The 17,230-nt window shown below is 30.2% G+C and overlaps 1 protein-coding gene across 21 annotated transcripts in view; it reads left to right on the top strand.

Annotated features, from left to right (window-relative positions):
* RIMS2 (regulating synaptic membrane exocytosis 2) overlaps positions 1 to 17,230 on the top strand; it is a 548,506-nt gene that overhangs the window by 289,658 nt on the left and 241,618 nt on the right. For 12 of the 21 annotated variants that reach the window (XM_039854030.1, XM_039854006.1, XM_039854009.1 and 9 more), the window contains 4 exons: positions 3,073 to 3,185; positions 8,993 to 9,040; positions 12,278 to 12,408; positions 16,200 to 16,371. In XM_039854030.1, coding sequence (XP_039709964.1) covers positions 3,073 to 3,185; positions 8,993 to 9,040; positions 12,278 to 12,408; positions 16,200 to 16,371 — 464 coding nt within the window. The remainder of the gene's footprint in view (positions 1 to 3,072; positions 3,186 to 8,992; positions 9,041 to 12,277; positions 12,409 to 16,199; positions 16,372 to 17,230) is intronic. The other 9 variants (XM_039854020.1, XM_039854017.1, XM_039854008.1 and 6 more) reach the window with 1 other exon arrangement.

The following is a 17,230-nucleotide window of genomic DNA, read 5'->3' as shown; positions in this document are numbered from 1 at the left end:
TTTTTAACCACACTAGGTATTGTTAGATAGCTTTATTAAGGTATATTACAATAAACTACATATTGAAGATATACCGCTAGATAAGTTTTGACACACAGGTGAAACCATCGTCACGTTAAAAAAAAAATGAGCATGCCATCACTCCCAAAATCTCACCATCCTGTACACCAGGTTCCCCTTAACTTTAAAACTTACTGGTTTGTATTGTAACTTAACCCTCAGTAAATGGGGGGATGCTCGAGATAATCTAGTGAATAATTATAGATAGTCTTATTTATATTTTTAGAAAGTGGGATAATCTGATTTAACGTTGGGGTAGTAATAGAACAATAGACATACTACATGTCTATTTTAGATAATGTTAGATACATAAATACTTTTTATTACTAGTGTTTGGGTGCTATTTCAGATGTTAAATTAATGAATTTTTTCCAATGAACTAAGTTTCTTGATTGATTAGAGTAAGGGATATTGTGAATGAAGAGAGGAGGGTTGCAATTTGAAATATATTGATCAAGATAGATCACATTGAGAAGGAAGAATTTGAGCAAAGATTTGAAAGATTGGCTATCTGGGGAAAAAGCTTTCCAGGTACTGGAACCAGAATGCAATGTCTCTGAGGCAGAAAAGCCTAAGATGCTTTTAAGCAAAACCAAGGAGGCCAGTTTAGCTGCAACAGAGTAAGCAAGATTGAGAGGGTAGAAGAATAGTGGGCAGTCAAATAGCAGACTTTATTAGCCACCGTAAAGACACTGGCTTATACTCTGAGGGAAATCAAGAACTGTATATGATGGTTTTAAAGAAAGACTTACGTTTTAAAACCTGGCTACTATGTTGAAAATAGATTAAGTGGAGTTAAGGGTGAAAGAAGAGAGACCAGTGAGAGGAATATTTTAGTATTTTAGAGGTGAGATCATGGTGAATTAGATCGTGGTGGTAGCAATGAAGGTAGTGAGAAGTGGTTGGAGTCTGTATACACACAATAATTGAGAATATCCTATGAAAATAAATGTTCTAAAAAAAGAAAAAAGAAAATAAATGTTTTTAATTTTATATTACAATTATGAGTATAAATTTCTTTAAAATCTTTATCAGATAGGTAAAATCTCTTTGGAATGGTATAGCTCTATACTTTAAAATATGATTATATGACCTGTTTGATTTAGTATCTTTGGCTAGGTGCTAAGTCATTTTATCCAAAATAATATCATGATCACATGAAACTATAACATAAAGAAATACTAATATAATGATAATTATTATGTTTGATATTATCATTATAATTCTTATTTTATTGAGTTCCTGGAACTACATATTGTTATGTAGTTCATATTGTGCATGATGTTATACCTATATTATCACACTCAATTTTTTTATAATAATCCTAAGAAGTGGGTAAATTTTTATATACTTATATTACATCACTCAGATACTGTATGAGCAGTGTGGAAAAATTCCAGAATTGTTCCTGAGGAGACAGGGGTCCTTTCTCAAATTAGATTTAATCTTTTATACTTTAAATGCTGAAGAATAGGTTTCCCAAAGGCCTAATTGTTAACTTTCTGGCTTTAGTTTCTCAGTAAATTCTTATGTTCTGATAGTTTTATTGCCATATGACTCCTAAGTCTACATTATCAAAAGGATCTATCATTGTCTTTTCATCCTTTGGATGTTTAAAGGTTACGTTCTGTTAGGTGTCTTCCTGTTCCTTGATGCTTAACATTTGGAAAACTTTGGAAAACTGAGCTTATTTCTTACTATAAAGTCAGCATTTTTTCCACTTCTAAATGTTATAAAAGATATCACCATTACTTCTGATCCCAAGGTTTGTACTTTTCCCCTTTTACTCTATTCTCTCTAGAGGTCAATTTTATCTTTGTGTTTCCAATTAGGGAGACACTTTACAGTTTAATTTCTAACACTAATGTCTCCTCAACACTGGGTTCCATCCATGTATTCAGTTACCTGCTTTATATCTCCCCGTGGATGTCTCAAAGGTGTCACAGGGTCACTGTCTTCCAAATTAACTTTTTCACCCATTCCCTTATACACAGACTTCCCCACTGTTCCACATCTCAGGGAATGTCGGCATGGTCCTGTGCAGAGAACAAGACATAGGGAACTTTCTTGACTCCATATCTGGTTATAAGACTTGAAATCTCATATGTTTTCCCCTCTTTTTCCTTTATATCTCACATCTAATTAGTTTCTGAGTCTTCGTTTTCTCATTTTATACCTCCTGAATTCTTTATATTCCAATTTTTGCAAACTTCCTGGTTATTATCTTACTGAATTCCACTTATTCCTATTTTTCATCTTGCTGAATTCAGTACACACTTTAAATAAGTGGTAAAGTCACCTTCCGCAAATACAACTTTTATTACCCCACACATAAGAACTTAGCTTGGATATTTCATTAGCACCAAAATGTGTAACCCAGAATTCTAGGCATAATCTCCCCCAGTAGCCCAAGAGCCCCATTTTTATTTACTTTCCAATTTATCTCTTCTCTTCCATAGAAATAAATTCATACATATAATTTCTGGATACTGTGGTTCTGCTTTTTCTGATATTCTTTTTTCATAGTCCCTCACTTCCTTTCTCCCCATGTAATTTATTGTATCCTTCCAGATATGGTTAATAAAATCACTTCCTGAAAATGTTTTATAATTAACATTCTAGTATTTATTTTTTTAGCATTACAAGTTTAAATCATCTTCAGGTTGCTCTATTGGTTTATCCTACTGAAATTTCTATTTTAAAAATTTCTTAAGATATTATTGTAAGATATGAGGTTTAGTACTCATTATAGACAAAGTAAATCTTGAGGTAGAGGTCCATCTCAACTATAATTGGCACAGGAAATGGTTCACCCTTGGTCTTAAGGGAAATCACTAAGCTTCACTTATGCTTCAGTAAAACTCTAATGTATTTGGAACATTGTGGCTAAGAAAATCATGACTATAATGACATTCTGTGGACATTAAAAAATTTAAGAGGTATTTGATAAAGATTAATAATTACTAATGAAAAGCCATTGTTATTATTCTTTATGTATAATTACCATTTCAGGTTCTAGCTCATTCGAATCTCAAAAAATGGATCGTCCTTCTATTTCCGTTACCTCTCCCATGAGTCCTGGCATGTTGAGGGATGTTCCACAGTTCTTATCTGGACAACTTTCAGTATGTAATCACTTTCCTCCTTTTGGAATTTCAAGTAGTGTTTTTATTATCTTTTGCTAGTTTTTTGTAAACTAAGTTCTTCTTAGAACATAATTGTCCTTTTAACCATCAATTTTCTCATTAGTAATTTTAATTAATTAAAATTCAATTTTAATTTTTTACCATAATGCTTTCTTTATTAGAGTTAGGTTTTCTAGAATTTATTGAGACTTTGAATTTGTGAAGATATCTAAAACTTTTTATCTTAGTAGTATTATTCCAAAACCCAAGGTTGTGATTTTTGCTCAGTACTTTAAAATGACTGTCATGTGTCATAGACTTTTAAGAGAAATAAAAATTCTGCACTATACAAAATGGTATATTGAAGATAAAACTAAATATTTATGTATTCTCTGCTTTTGAATCTTTAGGAAGTTTTGGGTGAATTTCATAGTAATCTTTGGAGTATGACTATTCTGAAATATAATGATACTTGAGATGCCTTTGTCAACAGACAAATCTAATTAAATGGGTAAATATATAATAGATTATTGAGCATACCAGGTGATTACATATTAAGTGATCTCTAATTTGAACATTTTATGATGAAAGTTGAAATTCAACTATATGTTTTATGTCCATATTAGACGAGCTTTGCAAATTTAAGCCCTTTTTTTTATTAACTTATTCAGTTTTCATTCCGTTTTAAACAATTGAAAATATTCAAATTTATCCAGTTATATTTTAGAAATATACAGGTTAACATTAACAATGACACCAAAAAGTTACTAAACTTGAAATTTTATGACTATTAAGAATTATTTAGATTCTCAAAATTTGGACACTGAATTTTGGATAAAAATTATAATTAAAAGCTAAACTATTCTTGGGCTGATATTTTAAGAACAATAAAAAACGTTTTTATTAAATCAGCTATGAAATTTCTTTTTTGGGGGGGAAGAGGAGGTGTTTGATTTTTACTGAAGAATTTTCATTAATTAAAAGGAGATATAGGAAGTGTAAGCAAAATTAACATATTAAAAATTATTTTAAAAGCCACTAGAGATGTCTGTTCTGGGACTATTTTGATTACAAAGGTGACAATTACAAAAAGTTAAGCAAGAAAGATGAGATAGAAGAGTGTAAATGTCTTATTGAAATGAATTTCTTATTATTTTCTTTTCTTTTCCCTTTTATAAGCAGAATGAACTTTTCATTTGAGGACAATGGTCTTCTTTCATTTTTTCATAATAAGCATCTTTCTACTATTCTCTCACATATGTTGACAGCACAGATGTTCTCATTTATGGTTATAAATATATTTTTTCCACCATTTTAGAAAGTGGTAATAAATGTTAGCTCTTTTTTTAATGGTTCTATTTAAATAGTTCATTTTTAAATATGCTGTGGGTAGATGGATGGTGCCAGGATTGTGAGCTCACGCGCGTACACGCGCGCGTGTACATATGTGCGCATGCGCGCGTGCGTATAGTTAGCGTCAGTCGGTGGAGGAGGCAGGAGTGAAAGTTCTATTCCCATGATAAGTAAGTACCAATTTTTTACCTTGTTTGAAATTCCAAGGCCCTGTTAACAAACCGGACTAGGAGGGAAGGATGAGGAGCCTAGCATAGGCATTTAGACAAATTTCAAATACCACAGTTTTTGCTCATGGTTCAAAATGAATATGGTAGAAAGGGAACACTTAAATATTTGAGGAAAATATAAACTTAAAAGTTTTACTTACAAATATATATATATATAATGGTATAAAGTTGTAGTATTTATATTTATAAATGTTCGTTTAAAATCCGTGTAATTGTAATTTAAAACGTGTACCATTTTATTATTTTCTTATGTCTTGGAAGGAGTATGTTCCAATAAGATAATGTTTCTAAGTACAATAATAATTGTTGTGGTAAATCTAGAAAGTGCAGATAAATAAAAAATAAAAATTGCCTATAATCCTGCCACTAAAATATAACCATTCACATACATATAAATTTTTAAACAAAACTGTTAATAAATCTGTGTATACTATTTTGAAGCATGCTTTTTCATTTGCTAATGTATTGTGGACTTTTTCCTTTAAACTTTTTTTAAAATTCCTCTTAAAATGATTTTAATAGCTATTTAATACTCCATTTTCACTTAATTTGCTATTATAGGATATCTTGCTTGTTTCTAATTTATATTATAAACAATGATGCCATGGAAATCCTCTAATATAAATCTTGCATGTTTTGCAAGGACAAATTAATTTTGTCAGGATAACCTTGCGGAAGTAAAATTATAATAAGAAAGGAGAAGAAAGTTTTAAGATTTTTTGAAATCTATTGCTCAAATTTTCTTCCAAAAAGTTTTTTAGCAAATTAAACTCCAATCATGTATTCAAGAAATATATGTTAAGGTCTGACTCCAGTTCAGCCATAATATTTAGTAGCTGGGAATATAATAGTGAATAAGATAGACATGAATTTTACTCTCATGAAACTTAATTTTATATTCATTCTTTGCAGGAAAACATAAGCAAGATACCCTTTTGGATATAGTATTTCCTTTTATATTTGATTCTATTTCTGCCAACTTTGGTTTGCTGTAATAACGTAGAGGTTGGGAAAATATGTGTCCACATATATCACCCTTCAGGAAAACCCTTAGGAAGTCACAGGGCAACGTTACAGTTCCTGTCTCCTATTTTACCTTTGGGTACTTTTGATTTTGGTCAAATTTTACCCTAAGTGACAACATCATGACATTGCTTATGCCTGAGAATAAAGGTATTTGTATAGTATGTGAGCCGACCTTCCTAATATATTTATGTCAGTTCACTGACTGATATTTTCTCAAATGAAAAACACATATAATACAAATTATTGTTTAGACTTTTCATGCTCAAGGCTGTTGAGTTTTTAAAAATTATGCAATGTATTTCTTCTCTATGCTTGAATTGTGCTGCTGCTTGTGATTATTCTAGGGCATAACTACGAAAGTGCCATTAATGTTTTTGGTGAGAAAATCAGTATGAACTCAGGTTTATGACACCTGGACTGTATGTTAGCTGTTTCAGTATCAGCACCCACTTATTTTGATTCTTTTTAAATTTTGTATTCTTCAGTGATATAGCAGCTTCCTTCTTCTGAGGATTACCTATATAATTCTCTCAATATTTTAAAAGTAATTTGCAGTCTTTGGCTAGTCTTTTTTTTTTTTTTTGATAGAGCCTTCAACTCTTTTAAAAGTGAAAAATGGCCCAGAATTCTTTTTTTCTGTAGGAATACACTGACTCTTATTGACAATCTTATTTTACTTTATGGTTGCAATGTTTCCTTAAGTTACTTTGTTTTAATATTTTTCTGACTCCATTTTTAGTGATGAGTTTATAAATATTGTACATATTCATTTTATATGCCCATTTAAAGGGAATAAGTAATTGAAGAATAGGTATGTATCCTTTATATATCTTTAGAAACTCTGTAGCCTTTTCAAAACTTTTTGTAAATGAAAATTTTTTCTTTAAGCTTTTATCTATCATACCTGATTGTCACAGCCTTGTTATTCCAGAAGCATTGCTTAAAAGGAATGTCCTAAAGATAGTAGTGCAGTATATAGTAGGAAATGACATTAAAAATGCAAAATAACTCATGATTTACAAATTCATATTCTTCATTTGGATGAGGCTAAATTGTTATAGATATCATATATTTCCATGCTCAAAAAATGAAATAATATTAATTACAAATTGCAATGAGATACATAATACTTCATTCCTATATGAGATATCCAGAATCCATAGAGACAGAAAGCTGTTTAGTGGTTGCCAGGAGTTGGGGCGATGGCGGGATGGAGAATGATTACTTAATAGGTACAGGGTATTCTTCTGGGATGATGAAAAAGTTTCGAAACTAGGAGGTGGTGGTGGTTGCACAGCATTGTGAAGGCACTTAAATGCCATTTAATTGTACACTTTAAAATGGTTTATTGTATGTTATTTGAATTTCACCTCAATTAAAAAACTAATAAAACAAACATGCTTTATAGCCAAGTTTAATGTACAAACTTATGGCTGATGATTAGGTTTAAATTGCCATAGATTTTAGACAATTGATTTCAGAAATCTGTGAGTTGCTCCTTTGAGATCATATTAGAAGGTCAAAAATATTTGCCTTGAAAGATTAATTTATTTCAAAGTACTATTTTTAAAGTAAATATTTTAGTTTATGAATTAATATTTACTTCCATCATCCTGATATTTTTGGTCTAAAACAGGTGAGAAGGCAAGGAATATAAAATGCATTTCTAAGTGAAGTATTTTATTAGTGCCTTCCTTTAACATGCGTAGTTAATCTCTATGAATTTCATACATCCCTTCCCCATTTGCTAGAGAATTATATAGCTGGGGTTATGCAGACAGATATCAGTAACATACTCCATTTCTAAACATTTCTTTCTTTGGAAATGTCTCCTCACAAAAAGGAAGACAGCTTAGATTTGAGACTGCCTTGGTTTTTGGAGAGAAAGATGACTCATGATTGAATGATAGTCTGCTTTTAAGGTCTGCTTTCCTTTCCTTTGAGTTTTTAGATTCATGTCTAAAAAAGTGTCGGATGATAGTTGAATTGGGCAACAGTCTTCCTAGTACCTATTAACTGTTTCCATATAGCAGTGGAAAAGTCTGAAGCCATTAAGTATTTACAGCTCTTTCAATTAGACGAGAGACATCCATGAGAAATGTGAAGAATGGAATCGAATTTTGGTGAAAGGAACAAAATTAAATGCCTTGCAGTCCATTCCCAGCCCAGAGATATGCATCTGATTTTGTTTGACTGTTGACATGCCCTAATAAAGACACACAATTCTGATTATCATGGTGTCTTTTGGAAACTATTTCAAATGAAAACAAAATAAATCAGAAGAGAAAAGAAATGTAACTGTAAGAATGTGAAATAGTGATTTAATCAGGACTGGTCTCTATTTTCTATCTTCTTGCTTTCTGTTTGAGCTTCTAGTCTATTTTTGGGGGGTGGTTCTGTTTCTTTATCTAAAAATTGTAGATAATAGTAACTACCTCCTTGTGTTGTTGGAAGCAATGGACTGTTATTAAAGGTTTGGAAAAATATAAAGAACTATATAAATAAAAAGAAATGAAATATTGTCATTAATAGGTATGATTAGCAATAAAGAGTGTTATTGACAGTGGTTCAAAATAAAAGGTGTTTAAATACTAGAACCTTGTATAGATTCTTAAAATATGAATCAACTAATCACTATAGTGCATTCCAGCATACTTTTATCTTACAGTGTTTATTCTTTTAAATGCTAAAGCCAATTTGGCTAATGTTTTTTAGACTTTTGTTAGATATGTCATTTTGGAGAAGTCACACAATTATTTCTATGGATGTCTTTTCACTAATAATTTTGTAATGCATTTTCATCTAGCTTTTTTTGGACTGTGATTTTTTTCTATGTAGTGCATTTAAAGGTGAAACCTGACTTTTCTTGGCTCTTGGTTTATGTTTACACTCATTCTTTTAGATCATATGAGCCCAGATATGATATTTTGCATTTGGTCTTAATTCCTGTTATGTTGATTACATTTAAAAATATGATATAAAAATTTGAGATTTTATATAGTTTTTATCTATTTTAGCATTTTGGCAAAATTAATTTATTCTTTACATTAAATTACTTAATTTAGATATATCTTGACATGGAAAAGTTATATTTAAGGGATAGTTGTATGTGTTTGTTTTTACTTTTGGTCTTTTAGTTCCAGCGTGTTGTCCTTTTGGTTTTGTTTTATTGCTTTTTTCTTTAATTTTGCTTACCAGAGCCAAAGCCTTAGTAGAAGAACAACGCCTTTTGTTCCTAGGGTTCAGGTAAAGGCCTTGTCTGCCTGATAGAAACTAAAGTTGTGTTTTAACCCTTATTTGTATGTTTTTGGAAAATGCGTAATAGGGAAACTTTTTTTGGTATGTTGCTCCAAGCCATATTATTGACTTTCAAACCATTTTATGAGCTAGCTTGTAAAATTCTGCATGGGGATTAAACTACAATAAAAATTTAAAGAGACAATCTTAGTTAGTGATTTTATATGATGAACTGAATACCAAAACTCGTAGGTTTCAGAGTGGCATTTAACGTAGATTCTGCTTATATATGTAGCATTGAAAGCAATAGCTAATTTTATACTGTTGATATTTTTCATTTACTGCACAAGGCTGCTGTCTCTTTAAATCATTCATTATATCACTTGACATCTACATTCTCTTGCATTTTCCAAGCAATAACTCCTTGAGGAGAATTGGCAAATAAATTTGTACCTTACCTAAAACATTAATTTTATGCATTTTAAAGTTCAACTTTTGGAAAGTATATTACTTTTAAAAATCACAATCCAAATAAAATGTGTTGGGTTTGTTTTGTTTACATTTTGTAATTGTCATTCCATTTAATTTTACTGTAATACGTGGGTACAAGTTATTTGCCTCTTTTCATTAGCAAACCCGTATATGATAAAGTAATGTCAATATAGTTTTTTCTAAGTAGTATTATGCTTTCCTTGCTTCGCTGCATGTTTTTTTGTCATTGTTGGTTTTGAATAATATTGATTTAGTTTAAATTTTAAAATTAAAATGGTTCTAGTTAATATTATTTAATGTAAAATGTTTACTCGTGCTGCTCAGTTTCTGCTTAGGAAATTTAAACATGGTTACAAGGTAAAGCTGGAATGATAATTATGTTAAAATAATTAAATTTATACCAAGATTTTTATTAGTAAAATTGACGTAAAGTAAGAAGTATGTTATATGTAGAATTGTGAAAATACAGCTGTTATGTTTTGGGGAATCAACAGTTATATTAACCATTCATTTAAAAAGCACAGATAAAGAATTTAGAAATGTGATAAAATATTCTAACTAATAAAATGATTATGTTTTGATAATGTGAACTGGATATCTGTTAAAAACTTCAATGCATGTCCTGTAATATAAAATGAAAATTAGGGCTACTGATCAAATGCCCAGCTTAAGAAAGTTTATTAAAAAGTTTGATTTTGATAGAAAAAATCAGTCAAATTAAAATGTGCCCGTTTCATATCTATATTATCTTAACATTTATATATTTGTAAAATGTAATTTAATAAGCTGTTAAGTATTATGAAAATATTAAAGCCACATGCCTAATATCTGTTTTTATAAAAAATGAATGTTATTAGTAAGTGATATTTTTGGTTTTCCATGGCATAAGAAAATCTAAAAAGAATACTTTTTCGTCAAACATTTGAAATGTATATCTCAAATGTTTGGTTGTAGTGATTTCAAAGGAATAAAAATATTACCTGTAGAGATGGCAACAAGTGCTTAGTCTCAATCCTTCAAAACAAAAAACTTACAGAGATCAATACTTTGCTCTAAAAATTGAGCTTAACCTAATAATGCTAATTACGGTTTCTTCGTCTTTTAAGTGTAAAATTTATTGAAAAAATTTTTAGCTTTTCAGAATCTTTTTTCTCTTTGAGGTGTCATAATATTCATGTCATGATCCTCAGAGAAGGATTTTTAATATCGTGGAAAAATAAAACCATAAGGATTTTCATTTCTATAGACAATAGAAAATATCAGAAATTAATCTGGTTTTGGTCACACAGTTTAGAGGAACCATGATGCTATCTGACAGAATCTCTGTTTCATCTCATATACAAGACACTCTTGTATTTCTTACATTTTTCCCCCTTCATGTCTTTTGCCAGAGTAGTTCAGTCTCTTATCTTCCTCTGTATCTAATTTTAAAAATTTTAAAAATTAAAATGGTTCTAGTTAATATTATTTAATGTAAAATGTTTACTCGTGCTGCTCATATCATTAAGCAAACAAACATTTGAACTTTTTTCCATTCAAATGTTAAAGGCTAAGCTTCTCATTCTCTAAGATACAAAGTGAAGGATTCAACAAAGCCATGTTAGAATTGGAAGTGAACTACCAATATTTTATATATAAATAAGTTTATATATACCAGAGCCTGACCCAGACCTGATTGTCCACTTTGGAGAGGAGAGGAAGGACAGATATGAGATGTATATTTAAATTCTTTTAAACTGCTGCAAACGTCGTACATTCAAATCAATGGAAAAATTAAATAATTAACATACATGCACATATATATACCGTAAAATATATAAACCATAAAAATACATATTACATAAATATATTCTTTCCCAAATTCCAAATTTTTTATTCAATTTTAGTTTCAAAATAGTAGTCAGAGATGTGCCGAGTTCTGAACCAAAATGTGAGTCAGAGCCGCAGTTATCATAGATCTTGACATGGTAGAATCAGCTAGCTAGGTGTGGGAGTGTGAGGTATGTGTGTAGGAGGTGACAATTGTTAAATCAAATGAATTCAGCAGGTGGATGTGAAATTCCAATCTCTAATTATAGCATGGGGAAATTATTCACATTTCCTCATCTCAAATGATCAAATATACTCTTATTCTAAGGATGATACATTCGCATCACAAACAAAAAAGAGACTTTATGTCTATGTAAGAAAAACTTAAAAAGATGAATTTATTATAGTTTTAAATACAAACTTAAATAGTCTATTGACTAAAGCTATTAGTAATTCCCCATTGCTTATAATCTTTGAAATGTCTTTTACTGAGGAATAACATAAAACATTGGCTTAAAAATTCCCTGTGAATGCCATATGAACAAGTTACTATCTGTTCAATTCATTTTAACCATTTATTCTGAACTCACTATTGTAGCGGAGCCAAAATGAACTACAGTGATTCTTGCATGAAGATAGACTGGCAGCAATCATTGTATATAAAGTCCTTACTTATGGTAGTGTAATTATTATGTGCTTGTTAATCAGCAATCAAATTAGTATAAAAAGTCCAAGTGATTTATCAATCAAACCAAAATATTGAATTAATCTTCTATTCATTGAAGTTATTAAAGCATATCCTTTAATTTTAAGCTCAATTTACTAAGCGAAATTTATATTCTGTGCTAATATTAGTGTATGGAAATGGGGCAAAGATTGGGAATGTAAACATTATGTTAAGGTAGTAAATGTTTAAGCTGATAAATGAATATTTTTGCTTTTCAGATAAAACTATGGTTTGACAAGGTTGGTCACCAATTAATAGTTACAATTTTGGGAGCAAAGGATCTCCCTTCCAGAGACGATGGGAGGCCAAGGAATCCTTATGTTAAAATTTACTTTCTTCCAGACAGAAGGTAGGAATATGAAATAAAAATAAATGTTGTTGAAAATAAGTGAGAAACGTTAATAGCAGTAGGTGTTTTGATTATTATTTATTTTTATATATCATACCAATCAGATGCTTATGAAGTTTAACGTACGCCTAATGATTCTTAGAAATCAAAATAATGACTGTAAATACTTTGAGATTTTTTTAAAACTTATCTCTGTGCTTTTTATTTCATCACTACTTATCATTAAGGAGATTTACTACTGGGCCAGAATCAGCTTCTTCAAGTATAATTGTTTTGTATCCTTGCTAACAACATAAATATTGTTCTACCCTGATTTAAATAGAGAAATTAGGATTGCAAAAACAACTTATCAGAAATTTATCTAATCACCCTCAATTTCAGACATATAAAAAATAAGAGATTATGCAATAAATATCATGCAAAAAGAAAGAAGTAATGATACTTGTTACCCTTTCCCCAGCAATTCTGTATCCCTGGCTTTCAGGAGAGAGTGTTCTCATGGTCTGTTCGTTTTTTCTCAGGTTGAAAGTGGCTGGGCACCCATGTGATCTTAAATATGTTTACATACTTTTGGACCCTTATTTACTTACTTCAAGTTCAAAGTCTTCCAGTTTGAGTTGAGTGCCAGACTATCATCTGAAGAACAATTAAGGCAAAGTAAAAGATGAAATGAAAGAAGTAAACAATTAACCAAAGCCTTAAATTGTATTTTTGATACGTTTTGAAGTAAAAGTTATAGGAAAAATTTCTCAGAAAATATGTCAAAGTGGCACAACATCTAAAGTTATCAGAAATTGTTTGCTGTATAAATTTCTCTTATAAAGTTTACTTGAAGATAGTTGTTTTATAACAACTTAGGTTGTCTTTTGGACAGGAAACACTTTGAACTTCAAGGGAGGAAGAGGACACCCATGACTAGAGCTGTTAAATCTAACTTAAACTTCAGTTGGTTGACAGATGCCACAGCCGTATTACCCTGACATTCTGGAGGCCTAGTCAGTTGGCTTTTTAGAGCACACATGGTTTCCTAGTGTACACATCCTTAGAATGCCATCATAAAAAACTGCAGAAAATGCTGCATTCCCATCTATGCTTTTGTGCACACACATACCAAGTTTTTACTTACTCAAAACTTTGAAGAAAAATATTTTATGATGATAAGGTCTCTTAAGTTATTGAATTTGCTTCTTGATCTTGATTGACTATTTTCATTTATGTTTATTCTATTTTCCATATCCCTGCAACTTTTGGAGCAGATAGAGCTAAAATGGAAGAGAAGGTCCCCTTAATCACTTATTTATATTCCATATATAGTATTTTTTCATTTCTCAACACCAAAGAATGTGAAACAATTGAATATTTTCTTCTAAGATTATTTTTCAGTTGAATTTCTTTGTCAGTTAACAGGAATATTTAGGCAGATTTGTAGTTTATTGGTGAAGAAAAGAATTCTCCGGTCAACAGAAACAGCTACATTATCATCTCAACTTTTTTTTTTTTCATTGACACAAGTTTTTACACTTGAATAAAGGATTATTTATGGTTTGGATATGAATTATTTCATTTTTCTTGACAAATTTTTGAGAGAAAAACTACTTGAACAAGTGAACATAGAAAATAATTGATGCCATTTATTGATAAGGATTTCTGAAGGGGCAAAGGAGGCTACGTAGAAGAGATTTATTCTAGAATGTCAGTATGTCAATTATGCCATTCAAAACATTATTTTCTACACAGTGTACTATGTACTCTAAAAAAACAGGTGGGCAATTTTTTATATCTTGAAGTAAAGCTGGCTACCAGTTAAAATATTTTTTCTTTCTTACATTTTGAATTAAAACATCAAGTTTTTGCATTCTGTTACTAAATTAAACTAAATGGAAGCTAAAAGTATTGGTAACATGAAAATAGAAAAAGCTTTAGGTTATATTTTATTTTTTAAAACTATTAACTACATTCTTGACAGTTTAATGATAGTGTTAGAGATCTATTTTACTATAGTTAGGCAGCTATTTAAAAAATATCTATAGCGGGCTTATTGATCTTAGTTTTTAATTATTTTTAATAACTTTTCAGTGTTTGACTTATACAGATCTTATGTAGAAGGCCTTCATTAAACTTTTAGAAAAACTTATTATTTTTTAACTTCTGAAGACAATTTTTCAAGTTCTTTCCATGCATTGGTCCTTTTATGCACAATAAATTGCCTTATTAAATTGTCATCATATATGGTGAGTTTGTGAGGAACTTCCAAGATTATCTAGTTTTCCTTCTATCCAGTGCAGAAATCTCTTTAAAATAGTCATTCTTGTCTGAGAACTTTTTTCACTGCTTAAGAGGAAGTCAAGGCTTATTCTTCTGTTCCCTTTCATATTGCAATATAAACTATTCTTGAATCAGACAGCAAGGCTCCTTAATACTTTCTTTCTAGCCTTCATAGAAGGGGCTTTCTGTCTTGACAGTGTGTCATAATTCATTCTTTAATGGATGGGATATAAGTAGATCCTTATAAACATTTGTTAAAATTTTAGAAGAAGAGAAGGACTGAGGGAAAAAATCATGTCATAGTCCTTGTTGTTATTTCTATTATTTAATTGTTTTTATTTACAATACTTCTTTTTCGCAAATTTGAATAGAGATAAAATCTCTTACATGGGTTTCCAAATTATTTTCCTTCCACCCCAATTTAGAGACACACTGTGTCCTCTTAGTTCTCCCTGCTTCTTATACCAACATTCTTTAAACTGTGCTGTGCTGTGACAATTTGTAACAGTTAAAATGGTTCCACTTGGAGTTCATTGTCCACTTGCTTTAAATAGGCTCTCTAGATAGCTTAGCGTTTCTATCCTAGATGATTTTCTTTATTTCTATTCAGCCATTGATCCTAATGAGCTAAAATACATACTCAAGTACATACAAAAAGTATGTATGTACCCAGGGAATGGGTAAGACAATCCAATATAGTTCAAGAAGAAATATTTGAATTTTTTTTATTTTTATCTCATTATTTTTAGTTTCTTTTTTGGATATTTATCAATGTATATAATATATTAGTACAACAGAAGAGTAATACATGCATATATAATTCATAAATACATGTGTATATAATGGAATGCATCGTTAAAAACATTCACTTGTTAGATATAGGTAATTAACAAAAGTATGGAGGCCTCTGAGGTGGAACTTCCATCTATCAGGATGGCTGTCTTCCATTTCCATCTAACATTTTAGTGGCTACCTCACTTAGAAATAATTTTACAATGTTTTTAAAGACCTAATAAATGTCAAATAGGCAAGTATGTATTTCTTATATGTAAGTAACTTGATAGAATGTAATAACAATTGCTCATTAGCTGAACTATATGGATGTGAGGTTTTGAACATCAAAATTTATTAGGTGTTTTGTTGCACAATAAGAGTTGTGTAGTTTAAGTGAATAGTATATGTAATGATACTAGTTATTAGCATTTGGAAGGCTTTGAATAGGGCAGTATATTTAAAAATTCAGAAATAAGATCCTATAGTCTGGTTTTATTTAGAGTTTAAGAAAGACTGACTTTAATTATCATGGGAAAATCTCAGATTTATTGAAATATTGCTATTATTAAGCCATACTTATAATGAGATATAATTATACACGTTATAGATTTTAATAGCAGTTTTAAGGATTATATATGTGTAACATATGAAAAATTTGTGGCAAAACTTGTTTCCTGAGAAATTTTACACTAATAATTTTTATGGCAAAACTTAGAGGTTTATATAAGTTCATACACACTTTTTATTCATAGTGATAAAAACAAGAGAAGAACTAAAACTGTAAAGAAAACATTGGAACCCAAATGGAACCAAACATTCATTTACTCTCCAGTCCACCGAAGAGAATTTCGGGAACGAATGTTGGAGATTACTCTTTGGGATCAAGCGCGAGTTCGAGAGGAAGAAAGTGAATTCTTAGGAGAGGTATCTGGAATTATTTTAAAGTTTAACTCTACATGATCATCCTGAATACATTTATTTATATGACTGTCAGTAAAAATTTATATTTTTAATAATTAAAAAAATTATCAATTACAGTTTGCATATTATATTAGTTTCAGGTGTACAACATAGTGATTTGATATTTATCTAACTTACAAAGTGATCACCCAGATAAATCTAGTACCCATCTGACACCATACATAGTTATTACAATATTATTGACTGTATTATTCCTTATGCTATACTTTACATCACCATGACTGTTTTGTAATTACCAATTTGTTTTGTAATTACCAATTTGTAGAAGTGGGATTACTGAGTCCTTCTTTGTCTCTTGTTATAGCCTTTGTTGTAAAGTCTATTTGTTTGGCATAAGTGTTGCTACTCTAGAGTTTTCTTCTCATTTCCATTTTCATGAAATATCTTTTTCTATACCTTTACTTTCAGTCTGTGTGTGACTTTTGATCTGAAGTGAGTCTCTTATAGGCAGCATATGTAAGTGTCTTGTTTTCTTATCCATTTAGCCACCCTGTCTTTATATTGGAGCACTTAATACTTTTACATTTTAAGTAATTTGTTGATACATATGTAGTTATTGTTATTTTATTATTCATATTCTTGATCTTTTTCTTAAAGAAGCCCCTCTAATTTTCTCATAATGATGGCTTGGTGTTGATAATCTCTTTTAGCTTTATCTTGTTTGGGAAGCTCTTTATCTGTCCTACAATTCTAAATGATAGCTTTGCTAGGTAGAATAATCTTGGTTATAGGTCCTTGCTTTTCATCATTTGAATACTTCATGCCAATCCCTCTGGCCTGCAAAGTTTCTGTTGAGAAATCA

The sequence above is a fragment of the Pteropus medius genome, unplaced genomic scaffold (genome assembly GCF_902729225.1).
Source record: "Pteropus medius unplaced genomic scaffold, Ma_sr-lr_union100, whole genome shotgun sequence".
NCBI classification, from domain to species: domain Eukaryota; kingdom Metazoa; phylum Chordata; class Mammalia; order Chiroptera; family Pteropodidae; genus Pteropus; species Pteropus medius.
Note: the sequence above shows the minus strand (reverse complement) of the source record. Positions and strands in the feature narration are given on the sequence as shown.